The sequence below is a fragment of the Polypterus senegalus genome, chromosome 4, assembly GCF_016835505.1.
Source record: "Polypterus senegalus isolate Bchr_013 chromosome 4, ASM1683550v1, whole genome shotgun sequence".
Lineage (NCBI taxonomy): Eukaryota > Metazoa > Chordata > Cladistia > Polypteriformes > Polypteridae > Polypterus > Polypterus senegalus.
In genome coordinates, this window is record NC_053157.1 from 214,517,145 (window position 1) to 214,534,275 (window position 17,131).

General features: G+C 35.6%; 1 protein-coding gene across 1 annotated transcript in view; it reads right to left on the minus strand.

The window, feature by feature from the left end:
- Window positions 1–17,131, minus strand: part of atrn (attractin) — a 295,073-nt gene that overhangs the window by 58,012 nt on the left and 219,930 nt on the right. Inside the window, exon 25 of the mRNA XM_039751934.1 lies at window positions 12,913–12,974. Coding sequence (XP_039607868.1) covers window positions 12,913–12,974 — 62 coding nt within the window. The remainder of the gene's footprint in view (window positions 1–12,912; window positions 12,975–17,131) is intronic.

Sequence of the window (17,131 nt, forward strand, 5' to 3'; positions counted from 1 at the left end):
TTGAATTAATGTTTTAAAATATTTAAATATGAAAATCACATTTTTTTAACTAAATCAGAGTTAAACGTCACACAAACACCTTAGTTTAATCAGCTAGTCAAGTGTAAATACATACATTTTATAATGATTTTGCTGAAAATCTCACCAAAGCAGGGTGCATCAAAAACCCAAGGCCTGACAAAAGGCATGCAAATAGGGCTGCTTAGAGCCCTGCACAATGCCGGGTACAGAAGAGCTGTATCAGACTGCTAATGATGCAAAGCAGCAACCGAATTGTCAAGAGGCTGGGATTGGGGTGACAAGTTTGGATGTTGATACCGTCACAAGCTAGGCTGTGTGTGGAATGGTGAATTTGTCTGCTGTGCCAGAGCTGAACAGGAACTGCGTTACAGCGAGACATAAATCTCCCACAAGACCACCATGACCCTTTTTTGTAATAATTCGGCTGATTCTACATTAGCTCTCATTCCACTTACTTCAGTATCATCTACAGAATTAAACAGGTTGTTAAATATAAATTATCTGGATAAGAATACAAATATCTGTGTATTAAAGGACGGAGGCCTCATCACTTACCCTTAAAGGACATCAGTTTTAATATTATATAATTCTAAGTTTATTTTTGTTATTTTGTTGCTTGAGATAATTTTTCAAAACATTTACACACTACAACCTGAACCCCCACATCTTTTAGCTCCAGGGCTTTCATGCCTACCTTATAAAAAGCTTTCTGAAAATCAAGATAAATAATAAATAAATAACACCCCTCTCTGATCATATCTTTTTGTTGGGTCATCAAAGAATTCCAGCATATTAGTAACACATGACCATCCTTGTCTAAACCCATGTTAACCGTTTAATAACATGTTATTGTCATTTGATGCTCAATCTTTTTCTTAATTCCTTCCTGCAACTTACCTGTGATTCACCTTATGCTTATCAGCCTATAATTACTTGGCTTGGATCCACCTGATCAGCCTTTTTATATTAAGGGATACCATTAGTTAGTTTCCAGTACTTAGGAAATTCCCCAGTATTTAGTAATTTTCAAAAAATACACATCAAGCCTTCATATACAGTGGTGTGAAAAACTATTTGCCCCCTTCCTGATTTCTTATTCTTTTGCATGTTTGTCACACAAAATGTTTCTGATCATCAAACACATTTAACCATTAGTCAAATATAACACAAGTAAACACAAAATGCAGTTTTTAAATGATGGTTTTTATTATATAGGGAGAAAAAAAATCCAAACCTATGCCTATACCTGTGTGAAAAAGTAATTGCCCCCTTGTTAAAAAATAACCTAACTGTGGTGTATCACACCTGAGTTCAATTTCCGTAGCCACCCCCAGGCCTGATTACTGCCACACCTGTTTCAATCAAGAAATCACTTAAATAGGAGCTGCCTGACACAGAGAAGTAGACCAAAAGCACCTCAAAAGCTAGACATCATGCCAAGATCCAAAGAAATTCAGGAACAAATGAGAACAGAAGTAATTGAGATCTATCAGTCTGGTAAAGGTTATTAAGCCATTTCTAAAGCTTTGGGACTCCAGAGAACCACAGTGAGAGCCATTATCCACAAATGGCAAAAACATGGAACAGTGGTGAACCTTCCCAGGAGTGTCCGGCCGGCCGACCAAAATTACCCCAAGAGCGCAGAGACGACTCATCCGAGAGGTCACAAAAGACCCCAGGACAACGTCTAAAGAGCTGCAGGCCTCACTTGCCTCAATTAAGGTCAGTGTTCACGACTCCAACATAAGAAAGAGACAGGGCAAAAACGGCCTGCATGGCAGAATTCCAAGATTCTGTTAACACTAGAATTACCAGAGCCTACGAAAAAACTCGTAATTCCGTCCCACCTTAAATCGCTTCTTAAGTCCCTTCACACCTCTCCGCCAGCGTCCTTTGTCTTCTAAATGTGCTGATAAAGAGAAGCTAGGAGCAGCCGGCTATTCCATCCCCCCACCAATTTAGAACGTGCACGAACTTCTCTCAGCTCATGCCTTGATTGAGTATCTGGGAGTGAAGTGGAGTTTTAGAGTGAAAATAATAGATCGTTGTTTGGAGCACACGCATTTCATGTCTGTTCCGTTTCTACAGTAATCTGTGTCAACACATTGTTAAAACAGAAACATTTTTTTATATTCTAGTAGTAGATGACAAAATGTAGGCATAAACTATATAGTGTATGAAGCCTGAAGTTCAAATAGCAAAGAAACATTTTCACAAGAATAACACAATTGCGCTTTTTTTCAAAAATATAACTGCAGAAACAAAAAGCCGCCTTAACATGCGACATTGACAGCAGTTTATTGAATCTGCCTCTGTGGTTCAATAGACTCAGCCACCGCTTGGGAATCAAGAGGTCACGAGTTCGATCCTGCGCCGCTCCGTTTTGAGAAGTAAACTGCTCTTAGTCTTACTGTTTTAGAATAAAAGCATACATTTGATTTCAGTCTGTAACAGCCGGTGCAATTTATGATCCTTGTAAAGGTTAGCTTTTTTTTTTTATTTCACTTTTCATTCTCTCAGTCGCGTTCAGAATCAATCCATACAACCCCATCTGACACGGCTGTTTTCACTAAAGACGCGCTATAGCTCTGCAGTGTACCACGATGCATACTAAGTGCACTTTTTCCATTGCCTTTTCCTGTAAGAAGCAATGTACACACTTCTCTCTATGCTGTGGTTTCTATTACACACCTGAAAGAAAGAGACAATACATGTGAAAATATCCAGCATACAGCAACATGCGGGGACTGGCCGGAACACTCAATAAAACTGAATAAAAAGAAAATCAAGTGACGGTGAGATACGAAGAAGGCAGCTTCGCCAGCGTCTGTGTGTCAGAACCGGTGGGGGCGTTAATATGCATCGTGGTACAACGCAGAGCTATAGCGCGTCTGTATTCTGTTTCTTTTGTACTCCAATAGTAAAGAGCAGTAAGTTCGGCGCTATATGCAATCAGCAGACACTCCCCATCTGCCCGTTGTTTTGTTATACTTTTCAATACTTTTTATACTGCTCAAACGGGCATGCTCAAAAAATACACATGTAATGCCACGAAAAGTGCACGCAGACACTTCATTTCGCAAACAAAACAAGTGCACTTTTATTCAAGACTACCTGTATAACCGAAGAAAAAAGAAAGCAAGTTACAGTAGGCGATTGATACGACAGCTTGCATGGTGCAATGCTAAGAAGTGCTGATTTTCATTCCGTGCTATATAAAATAATCACATTCAAATATTAACAGTTCCCACACACCCAAGGACCGTCCTTCCTACATTTACTTGTTGCCGTGTACACACCTCTCTGTGCTATGGTTCCTATTACACTGAATGAGCACCTGACACTGTACTTTCTTCCATGGGGGAAGGTCCCGCATCAGAGAATTTCCAGTTCCTGCATAAATTCACACCCGCACTGACGCTGTTCGTTTTCAAATAATATTGCATTAGTGCGATGATATTTTCACATGTATTGTCTCTTTCTTTCAGGTGTGTAATAGAAACCACAGCATAGACAGAAGTGTGTACATTGCTTCTTACAGGAAAAGGCGATGGAAAAGTGCACTTGAATAAAAGTGCACTTTTGTTATACTTTTACACCAACATATGTTCCTGTGTTTGAACGACATGTGCAGATGGGGAGTGTCTGATGATTGCATATAGCGCCGAAGTTACTGGTCTTTACCATTCTTTCCTCTGCATGTCCTGGAGTACAAAACAAACAGCATACAGCAACATGCGGGGACTGGCAGGAACACTCAATAAAACTGAATAAAAAGAAAAGCAAGTGACGGTGAGATACAAAGAAGGCAGCTTCGCCAGCGTTTGTGTGTCAGAACCGGGGGGGGGGCTGGGGGGATGGATGGGTGGCGTTAGTATGCATCGTGGTACACTGCAGAGCTATAGCGCGTCTTTAGTGAAAACAGCCGTGTCAGATGGGGTTATATGGATTGATTCTGAACGCGACTGATAGAATGAAAAGTGAATTTAAAAAAAGCTAACCTTTACAAGGATCATAAATTGCACCGGCTGTTACAGACTGAAATCAAATGTATGCTTTTATTCTAAAACAGTAAGACTAAGAGCAGTTTACTTCTCAAAACGGAGGGGCGCAGGATCGAACTCGTGACCTCTTGATTCCCAAGCGGTGGCTGAGTCTATTGAACCACAGAGGCAGATTCAATAAACTGCTGTCAATGTCGCATGTTAAGGCGGCTTTTTGTTTCTGCAGTTATATTTTTGAATAAAAGCGCACTTCAGGCTTCATACACTATATAGTTTATGCCTACATTTTGTCATCTACTACTAGAATATAAAAAAACGTTTCTGTTTTAACAATGTGTTGACACAGATTACTGTAGAAACGGAACAGACATGAAATGCGTGTGTTCCAAATAACGATCTATTATTTCCACTCTAAAACTCCACTTCACTCCCAGATACTCAATCAAGGCGTGAGCTGAGAGAAGTTCGTGCACGTTCTAAGTCGGTGGGGGGATGGAATAGCCGGCTGCTCCTAGCTTCTCTTTATCAGCACATTTAGAAGACAAAGGGCTGGCGGAGAGTGTGAAGGGATTTAAGAAGCGATTTAAGGTGGGACGGAATTACGAGTTTTTTCGTAGGCTCTGGTAATTCTAGTGTTAAGCAAAAAGAACATTAGGGCTCGTCTAAATTTTGCTAAGAAACATCTCAATGATTGCCAAGACTTTTGGGAAAATACCTTGTGGACTGATGAGACAAAAGTTGAACTTTTTGGAAGGCAAATGTCCCGTTACATCTGGCGTAAAAGGAACACAGCATTTCAGAAAAAGAACATCATACCAACAGTAAAATATGGTGGTGGTAGTGTGACAGGCTGGGGTTGTTTTGCTGCTTCAGGACCTGGAAGGCTTGCTGTGATAGATGGAACCATAAATTCTACTGTCTACCAAAAAATCCTGAAGGAGAATGTCCGGCCATCTGTTCGTCAACTGAAGCTGAAGCGATCTTGGGTGCTGCAACAGGACAATGACCCAAAACACACCAGCAAATCCACCTCTGAATGGCTGAAGAAAAACAAAATGAAGACTTTGGAGTGGCCTAGTCAAAGTCCTGACCTGAATCCAATTGAGATGCTATGGCATGACCTTAAAAGGCGGTTCATGCTAGAAAACCCTCAAATAAAGCTGAATTACAACAATTCTGCAAAGATGAGTGGGCCAAAATTCCTCCAGAGCGCTGTAAAAGACTCATTGCAAGTTATCACAAACACTTGATTGCAGTTACTGCTGCTAAAGGTGACCCAAGCGGTTATTAGGTTCAAGGGACAAATACTTTTTCACACAGGGCCATGTAGGTTTGGATTTTTTTTTTCTTCCTAAATAATAAAAACCCTCATTTAAAAACTGCATTTTGTGTTTACTTGTGTTATATTTGACTAATGGTTAAATGTGTTTGATGATCAGAAACATTTTGTGACACAAACATGCAAAAGAATAAGAAATCAGGAAGGGGGCAAATAGTTTTTCACACCACTGTATATGCTCTCTAACCTCCTTAAGCACCAATGTGCTTAACTTATCTTTATACGTACAATGCCATTATACAAGAAAATTAACATTATATACAATACTGCTTCAGTTAATAAAGCTGTGTTCTGGTGATCAGTAAGTACACTAAGATCTGTGTGCTCGGATAGTAACCCAAAATAGAATCATTATCCAATGCTTCCACCAAAAGATAACTAATGAACAGATATGCTTTTGCAGCACTGTTAACCTTTGAAAATGATAAACAGATTTATTCCTAAAATGAAGGCATTAAAAAAAAATAAAAATCAGCGAAAATCCAAAGCATTTAAAACTGATGGCATGGATCCGCAAACCTCAAATTTCACTGCATTATGCTGTGTCTACTTAAATTATGACAATTAAAACAATCAACTATGAGAATGCACTTACAAGTAGTGATCAAAAAGGTTTAAAACATAAACCTGAATGTGATATTCTAAACAATTCTATAAAATGTCTTTAATTGTTCTAATTGGACTCTGTAGAGATGTCCAGTATAAAGAGCAACACCTTCATTACCACCAAATGAAGAACTGCTGCACTGTCTCTCAAATCCATACATGCCACTTCCTGCATGCATACAGATCCAGTACTGACATTCTAACCAACAATGACAGAAATTGTAGCCTACAGGTGAGTCCAATCCCCTGATAGACTAACAGTCAGTCTGACAAGGAAAACAAGCCAGATGACAATTTTTAGTACATCTATGAATGTGAAGTGCAGCACAGGCCTATGGCAAGGTATGAAAAAGCAGTGTGTTAATAACAATGGTGCATGACATTGCAATAACCTTCAGATCAAATTAGTCTTCATTACAGGGTTACCCATAGCCTGAACAAAAGCCTAATGTACAGTATGGCAAGCTGTTTCCTCCATTATTTTGAAATGAGAAATTTTTACTTTTGATGCCCTGCATATCAGTCTGAAAAACAAGATACAAAAAAGCAGCGTTAAAAAGAAAAACTCTGGGTAAAAAAAGAACTATTTTCATGATCTAGCTGGTAAAAATGTTTAAAAAGAAAAACTACTCTGCAAGACATCTATTTTCAAACTCACTTAATCCATATACAGACTGTCCTCATTGCATTAAAATGCAACACCGTAAACCATAACCAATTAACACTTAATGTTGGGGTGGTTGAATTATAGCTGCAGTGCATTACCATTCTCTTTGTTACTTCTTCTTGTATTGTACAGGTTTAAACATGGGATGTTGCAGCGTTTAGGATAAACAGTTTATTCAGAATTCATGAGAAATGCGTGGAATGGAGATAAATACAAATTATTTTACTGCTGGTTCTGTTGTTAGATTTGTTTTGTAATTCTGTTTCAAGAACTGGTTGAGAACTTTTTCACAACTGTTTAAACTTGAACTGTCAAAAGCACTGTAAAGATACTGGTTTTAAAATCATCATTTGATGTAATTTAATGGTTATGTTTCATTATTTATGTTAGACCACACATACAAATAAATGTAATCAGACTGAAGAAACTGATTTTTTTATATTTAGAAAATAGGCAATAAATAGACATACTGCCTCCATTTGTGAACTGCTCTGTCACTTTATACATGAAAATACATAACTTAAAACCATAACAAATTAAGTAATTAATAAAAAAATATATATGCATATTACACATGCATGGTGATTTGTGTTTTGCACAGTAATTAATCAAGAGCTATGTCTTTCCTTAACTAAAGCAGTCAAATGAAGAAAGAATAATGTTTACTGACAGGCAGACACTGATGCCAGAATGGCAGGCAAGATGTTCAAGGTAATACATACAATAGAATGTTAAAAAGAACTACAGGGGACATAAAACAAAAATGCTTGGAAAACAAACATGTTATTTAAGATGTTTCTTTGAAGCTATTCATGAAATTGTTAAATTTTGAGAACTACAAGAGTTTCCCTTGTTATAATACTTTTCATATTACTATTGTGAAAAAATATACCAGGTTTTGAACTTTGCATAGAAAATTTGTGTATGCATGCACATATGGTGCTGACCTTTAATCATTAAGGTGTTCTGAAAACATACCGAGATATATCAAATATCGCAATTTGGTTCAAAGTGATCACTTATCTATTTAAGTCTATATTGTCAGACCTACCTGGGTAGTCTGTGAACCATACCAGTTTTTGTAGATTTATGTCCCCTTTATTTATACTTATTTTTAAATGTTTATGCAGACTTCTAAATTCTTTTTTGAAGCTTCCAAATTTAGGAACACTCTCCCTTTTCTTTGAAGTCAATTCCTGGAATTAAATTAAGATACTAAAATATAAAAAGTAAATAAATTATGAAAAACTGTTTGCTACAAAAAAGCAATGAAGACAATACAAGATAACATGATACCAATTAAGTTTTACTTCAAGCAAGATAAAAACAAAAAATGCTGAGTGTACTGACTATATTGCAAAATAGAATTAGAAAGCTGTTTAACTACACATTTATGGTAATTTGTCCTCCAGTATAATAATTTTTACAAATAGGAACTATGCACTTGTGAAAATCTGTGTGCACAAAAGAAAATGGGAAAAGCCCAATGACTGTGTATAAGTGTCTTAAAAGTAATGGTAATGGTAATACACCCATGTGGTTGTGCACTGGATTAAGAGGGTTTCACAATGTACTTTATGTATTTTTAAAGTTATTGATTTGAAAGAAGGAAAAAAGGGCCTTGTTTTGTCCTGTGTTACCACAGCATCAGCATGAGTGAGTACATGAGCAAACAGATGCACTTTCATTGGTTCAAACCAGAGAGGTGAATATATGAATATTACTATTTGAGTAACAGTGTGCAAACTTAATCATGAACAAATTTGCTAAACATAAAAAGCTGCATTCATAAAAGTATACAGTGTATATCAATATATTATGCCAACAGATACTGAAACCATTAGAACTTTTAAGTATACTTTGATATTTACATATCACACACTCCCAAAATCCACCACTAATAAAAGGTCTCCATAGAATTACATAGTTGCCAGAACTTCTGCGCATCTGAAAGCTGCACCCATTCAAAATTTTCTAAGCACAATGATTTAACATATACACTTATTAAAATCTTAATAAAAGATAAAATATTGGACATTAATGTGTGTATAAGCCTAAGCTCAATAAAAGTTTATTCCTCTAAGTGGGCTTTAAGCAAGGCAGCAAGCAACAAAGCATGTAAGAAACAGAATGCTAATAAATAAATAAAAGGAGAGATGTTTGGACAAGTTGTTGTTGGTTATTTACAGTATTAGTTTAATTTTTTTCAACCAAAGGTACAACATAAATGTTTAAACAAGAATAGGACTTTATTTTCATCGTCAGCTAACAACAAAACTATATACTGTACTGATTTTATCAGAACTTTACAATAATTAGCCACTCACCTTAAATACAAAATGTGCTTACTTATAGGACCACCCAACTAATGCTCCCCCCCCCAAAGTAATGCTTCTCTGTAATTTGCAAATGCATTTTTTTCAGATAATTTAAATATTCTGATCCCATGATTGAAAAATCAGTGTGCCCTTATCCTTTTTCATATATATGTTATTAACTGTAAACTCTCGTTATGCAATAAGCCTGGATTTTAGGATAATCATAAATTTTACTTCAATTTTTTAAATGACTTAATATGGTATTATAAGTGTGAATATAGTATTTCAGACAACTGCTTCTAATTAACTAGTAATGATTCATAAATTTAGTGTACGGTCAACAAGAATCAGTATGCATATAAATGCAGAGCTCGTTGTTTGCATAATTCACACCTCTGGGAAGTATCATTTCTAAAATATAACAAAAATAATGCACTTTTTTTGTTGTTTTTTGAAGAATTATTTGTTGCACCTCAACTTTCATTGATAGATGTAACTGTCCCATGAAATAAGCAACGTATGCTCACACTACTTAATTCAGATCAAAAAGAAGAGCTGAAGAGGACAAAGGGTTCAGACCACCAAAGGCACTTCCAAGGATACAAAACATATCTTTTAAAAAGCAACTATATTAAATTTCTAAAAGGGCCATTGTCAATTCCATAGTAGAGTTATGTGCAGAGATGTGACTTGACAGAGCTTTTCATTTGCACAGCAATGACTCAGATAAGCAATACAATTAGCAGGAAACTTCATGTAAAAGTAATTTTGAATAAGACTGAAAAGAAAAATGTGTCATCTGAAGAAGAAAAAGTAAAACAATACTGTTCTAGTGAATAAGAAGCACACCGCATTTACCTATCAGTTTGTTTAACTGCTTGTTTCTAGACTAATTAGGAAATATGGCTTTATTAGATTTTAACAACCAAACTAATCACAGCAAATGCTGCTTAACTAAGAACAAGGTATATCTGATAAGATTAGATTTTGAGCAGTCCCCTGACATTACGTGCAAATATAAATAAAGTAAGCTCTTCTTTGAAACTGAAATAGGTAAACTGAAACTCCTCCTATTGTTATGAGTAGTGAATTATATTATTAAAGCCAAAAGGAGTGCTAAAAGCTTTACAAAGAGAAGACAAACACTCCCGGTGGTCCTGTTCATGGACAGAGCACACAATTCTGAAACAATGTTATATAAACACTGGCTATGTTCATCCTTTCCTTATCCTAGTGAATTGTTTTTCATTATTGAGCTAACAGTGCCATCTACCGGCACACAGTTTCATGGCTAAAAAATGCAACAGTTGTTGGCTGATTTACATGAGTCAATAATAATTTACATTAAACTAATAATGTTAAGTAGCTTTGTATTGTATGCCTACGTGCTTATCAAGTGCCTTATAATACATTTGCTATGGAAACTGCCACACAAAGTAAAAGACAGAATAACCTTATTTTTTTTTTTTAAAAAATGTTCTTTTCAAATGCGTTATTTCTGTAAGGTATTCCTACAAGGTATTTGCATTTGCCACATTTCCATCACTGTGGGAGTATTTTTTTTAAGCTGCTCTTTTTTATTTAGTTCTGGTTAGAGATGGGCCAAAAGCCCAGCTAATACTTCTATACAATTCTAAGTCAGGTATAGACTACAAAATGTCTAAAATGAAATTCAACGAAATTTTAACGAAAAAAATAATAATAATAATGAAATCACCATAAATTAAATTATGGCATCTTTGATATCTATGATCCGTCCTCCATATTCAATGGTGAAGTCTATGATTACAGATTTTAACTGTGAATGAATATGGTCAGATCAGATCTTTATAAAAAGAAAGGACCTTATTAGCAATTAAGATCATCCATAGCCATATTCGGACGAGACTAGTTTTACACCCAGAGGTGGGGTAAAGCCTGTGATTTACCGGTAGTACTTTACTCTTAACCATCACTTCCCTGCTGCCTTTAGTTAATGTATGCTTAACTGTCAGCTCAGACCACTTAGCAACCTTTATTTATAAGAACAGGATGTCCATTTTTACCTCCAATGAGAACACCACCACACGCATCTGCTTTTCTATACAAATTTTGTATATCAGTGCAGCAATGATCACCCATGGGGATATTATTCTACCCAAAACCCCATTATTCAGCATGCACAACAAGCAGTAAAGCGACAGTTCTCACTTCAGGAACTGGGTAAAGTATTCCTGAGGACCTCTTTATCTTTAGTACTGTTTAAATTTTACTGACATGTTCATTTGAACAGGACTAGTTTAACCTGGGGTTATTTTTTTAATAAATGTTTTACTGAGATATGAACACATGAAAAGTTACTGACATGAATAATTCAGACAGACCCAAAATTTCTGAGGCCTTCTGGTAAAAAGGTAGAAAAGGACTTTTAGTTAATTATTCCAAAAATTAATATCTTTGTGATAATCGTCTAAACAACAGGAGTAACTCTGAAAAGTGTTGGATTGTTGCAAAGTTTCAGACAACAAACATGTCTTTGCTTCCTTATGGTCATTAAAGGTTTCACAAACTGAATCAATGAGCACCTAAGAATACCTTCATTTTATATTGTGTGTTAACAAAAATATTACACGTACTTTAATGTAGTCTTAACACTGATTAAGTTTTTATTTTGAATTTCAGTAATGCTTTGGATAAGAAAGAAAACTGCACTTGGACCACTACTTACTAAAGAATATTTTGATTTTTTTTATTGAAGATTTGAAGATTTCTTGTTAGTACACATTACTACGACGTAAATGACAAATGGCTTTTTTGAACACACTAAATGCATTTACATCCACACACAAGACCGTGGTAAGATGAACCACCTGGGAAGAAACCTGGTTTGTTAAAAACTCAAACTCAAGTTTGCAAGTGTGAATCCACACTTACTAAACTGCTCTGCATCTGCCTCCATGAATCCAAAAACATGCATGGAGCCTTGTTTTTCCTGAGCAGTGTGGGGAACGCTCCTTTTGAAAGTAACATAGTGACATTACTTGTTACTTACAAAAAAAAAAAAAAAAAGCAACTCAATGTCAAATAGTTACTTATTTAACTTGTAATGTGTAAACAGTACTCTGCATTTAAATTAATTTATCATCTTTTGTATGGAAAAAAAAAACAGAATATTTGAATGGTCAGCATTTGTTCATAACTCCTAAGCCAAAAGAGTGACGTATACCGAAACATGTGCTTCTTCTTGCCTTACACCACAGCTGGAATAATAATAATACAGGTATATTTACTTCACTAAATACCGTATAATCAGACTACGCAACGCACATTACTTTAATCACATCACCTACTGCTCCAGATATTGTGGTGCTGAGCTTAACAATGTTCAGCTCATCGACGACAACTAAGGGATTTCTGAAATACTGAGACAGATTATTTCAATCAGAAGAAGGAATAATGTGATCACCTAAACTTTGGCATTAGGAAATTGATCGTTGTAGATGCTTCCACCATTTACTACCCATGGCTGTTGGAAGCATGTGCAAATCTAATAGCATGCAAAGGACATGCATAGACTATAAAAACCTTAACTGTAACACTGTTAAGGGTTTACATGCGAAAACAAACAGGTTACTTACAAAGAAATCTATATACGTTAACCAGGTGTTTCAGAAACCAATATCCTGGGATCTCTAACCAGAATAAGTGTTTACATGGCATTTTACAAACCAACTTTCTGTGGATAACTGGGTTATTAAAGTGCATGTAAACACAATCAATTACTTCATGATCATGAAACTTATAGAATGCTAAAAAAATGTGAATGGAAAATGGACAGCACATACAGCCAAATGGTTTAGATTTCCTGAACAAAACATCAAACCATTAAACCTGATGGAGTGGCACTCTAGTACATGTGCTTCTTACCTTAAACCCAGAGATGCTGGGATAATAACGATGCAAGAAAATCTTATTTACCTGAAAAAGGTCACAAAGAACTGCACCAGGTCCATGAAATTGCTGTGCTGGGAGAATGCAATCTGCATGAGACAAAAAAGAAAAGCAAATCATGTCAAGACTCTTACTACTAGTATTTAACACACTTAGCAAACCTATGTAAATAGGGGAACTAAACTCATTTTAAGAGTTAAGAGTCACCAAATAACCTAATCTGCCTGTCTTGAGGATTTGCTAGTTAAAACTGATGTACATGCATAAAGAAATTCACAGACATTGTGAGGACATGGTATCTTGACACAATTATTACTAAGCAAATAAATAATCAATATATTTATTTGAAACTGGGTTTTAACAGTGTATCCCTACACAAATGCATGCATTCATACATTCTCAGGGCCATAAGCACACCATTACAGTCCATCACAGGGTATACAACCACATGCACAAGAATACTCAAACACTGGGGCGAATTTAGAGTTACCAATTAAACTAATCCACCAAATGCAAAGTTAGAACCCAGGACAATGGAGCTATGAGACCACTGCTTCACACTGTAGTTCTGCATCTCTACATTATTTTTATAAATAGTATTTATCTTTTCAAACACATAACTCAAATAATTTGGGTATAAAGTAATAATCATTTCTATGCACAGCTGTTAAGTAATTATAATTCAAATCCTTCATCAAAATGGCTAGACAGGAATCCTTTATAAAAACAACAATACAAATTTGATTTACTTCCTAGCTGGTTAACCTAAACAAATTAAAAAGAAATATCATTGGAGGAGAAGCAAATAATATGTAGGCCACTAAATTGGAAAACTGAAGTAATTATCCTTACACTTAAGAATTTAGAAATGGAGGATGAAACATTTAACCAAGTCTGTTTAAGAAATTTAAAGCATTTTAAGCATACATTACACACTTACAACTTCCTAAACAAAATTTACTAAAAAAAAAAAAAAAAAAAGAACATTTCCTTAAAGTTTCAGATGATTATAAACAATCCAAAAACACTGATGATCATTTTTAAGGCAAGACAGAAAAATCCTCAGTGAGCAGCAGTTTCCAGTAAATGCAAAATGCAGGCCTGATTAAGGCAATTTAGTAAGGCAAACATTGTTTTTTGTTGTGTTTTGCATTCATTTATATTCTGACTACCAATGGATGCTTGAGTAATTGTTGTGAATATGTTTATCACTATATTTCCCAAGCGTGAAATTTAGTATGCATTGTGGTGCACACTAATATAAACACTGCAGTATCTCCGTTAATTAAACAATTGAGCTTTGGATGCTGATTAGCATTAGCAGTGTCTAAACACTATAAGTATGCCATAGTTTCCTAATTTTCAAAGATTAGGCCAAAAAGAAAATTAAATTAAACTGCAATATAGGCCCAGAAAATTTGTTACTGAATTAACATTTTTAGCTAAGAATTAGAGTCAGTGGGTGCTGGGGAGGAATATAAAGGTTGGAAGTTAAATCAGACCTGCTTATATGAACATAAAGAAAAATGAAATCCTAAAGAAAATAAAAGAATACAATTAACACAAAAATACACATACTATATTTAAGAGTTTCATACTGCATGTTGTAAAAGAATGATATACTCTATGTAATACTGTTAAATCTACTGATTATCTAAAATATACCTCTCTTCTTTATTTTGTAGACAGGAAAAGGTGGATGAATTTTAATGGCTATTCTGACCATCAACAATGCAGTGTTTGAATGCAGAAACCAAAGTAAAATAAAGAAATACGCCAGGCCAGCATTTGTATAAATGCTGATAGAATTTTACATCCTGGCTGCCTTCAGCTTTAGCTTCCTATGCATAAGGCAATGATGCATTTTATAATGGCAATTCAATACCAATCTGACAGCTCTATTATTGGGCCTGTTGTACAGAAGTGCAAGTGGTATTAAAGCACTTGAAGCCAAAGCAATGTTGACGCAAAAGCTGTAATCAATCAACATCGGGCACAGAGTGAATTGCTGTTTCCAGCTCTACTGCCACTCAATGGCGCAGCTAGCTCTTGTTGTGAAATTGGGTTTCTTTTATATTTATTGATCTTTGTGTAAAACTTTTATTTATAGTTGTATATAGATAGATGGAAAAGATTAATACAGATAGAAAAGTAAGTTTAGTGGTGTGCCATATTAACTGAAAGAACAGCAAATTGAATATTGTAATGTTAGAATTGCCGTGCTCCCCCTTTTCCTTCCCCTACAAATCTGAATGAAGGCCAAAGAAACTATAAACTCTTATAAAATTCATCCTTTGTTCAGTATTAGAAATTAAAATATCAAAACCAGATATATTTTTATTTATAGCCTTTTTTGTTTTTATTCTTTTGAAACAGGTGATTTGTTGTGTGGTGGGTGCAGCAATGTGCTATCGGCACATGCTCCCAACCTCTCCACTTTTGAAACTTGGCTTATTTATTTATATTCTTTTAGAATCCTTTCATATGCTGTTTAAACCGGGCATAATACTATGTTGTATTTTGGGGAGTCTTAATTCCAAAAAAAACTAGAAATTGTTGCTATCTCAGATGCTTTCTTCTAATTGTGATAATAACCTCGGATGTTGTAGATAATGTAGAAGATCAGGGATTCCATGTAGCTCCTAAATAACAATTTAAAGAAAATACCTATTTTAGCCATAATGTCACGTACAGTAGGTAAACAAATGTAAACAACGCTGGTTTGGTCATGCCTTTAACTATAAACAAAAATGATCAGTGGCCTTGATATATAAGGGAAAATAACGTAAATTGATATTGACACATTTAACTGACATTCAGTTTTTTTGTTTGTCTTCAGTTCACTTACACATTTTTTTATGAGCCAACCAAGCCAAATTTTATCATTTTATGTTTTGAGAAAGGTGGGCTCACACATTATGAAAAAGCTAGTTGTATCATATACTATGCTAGATATTTTATAGTTATGATGGATATATATACACATATACTGTACAAATATACATACATACACATACATACATACATATACATATCTACACACACACACAAATCTTTCTTTAATGCATATTCCACAATTGTTACTCATATACTGTTCAGTGTTTGCATTAGTTTATCCAGTTCCCTAATGAGGGGCACGCTCCTGTGCGTGTCCACATTCACTTACACAAGACCAATTTACAATACTGTACCAGTCAACCTAACCTGTTGGTCTTTGAGGATGTGCAATACAGAAGACCTAGCCACTATGTCTCACTGAAAAACATTGTATTATATTAATAACCTGTTTACAGCAGTTTGTTTGAGCATATGACCAACTAAAGACAATTATTTAAATAAAAAGCAGATGGATTTTGGAACATACCACTACCACTTAAACTCAGAGTAAAACATTACTTAGAGGATACTAGACATGCTGATACATCCATCCACCCATCTAGCCTGCTTATCCTGGCCGAACTTGTGTTAACATATCTACTTGAGCCATTCATTTTTAAATCCCCTAATACATGTTCTGGATCATAGAAAGAGCAAATTAAATTTTTCAAGTTGAAGTTATTTAAGAATAAATAGCCTGTCCTGGCATTTTATAAAAAAAAAGTCATGGGGCACCACCAGAGAAAAAAAAAAAACCTTAAAACTTTCCGAACATGTCAATTTTTCAAGCCAAAAAAGTTAAGTATTGATCCATGACTTGCAATCACACACACACACACACACACACACACACACACATACACACACACACAGAGTAAAACAGAGAGAGAGGTTAGGAGCATGCACTGATACAGCGCATTGCCGCACCCACCACATGACAAACCAACTCAGGATCCCAGACTGGGACCCGAGTGTAGCCATGCAACAGGTGACACCTCAGCAACACACAAGTTCAGATGGAATGGAACCAGTGTGAGGTTTTTGGCAGTAGCTGGAGTGCCAATTCTGCCAACAACCCCCAAGTTTTCCCTGCATGCTGGAGGGCCTACATGCCGAAATGGATGCACATTAACGTCATTCCCAGGACGGAGCAATTGCAGGTTAAGGGCCTTGCTCAAGGGCCCAACAAAGTAGAGTCACTTTTGGCGTTTACAGCATTCGAACCAGCAACCTTCCGATTACCAGTGCACTGCAATAGCAGAGTAAAATAGCTTTTACAAAAATTATGAAAGTCGGTCATAAAAAAAAACAAAACAAAACACCAGGTGTACACTCTACTCAGGAACAACCTATCACACCGACAATGCAT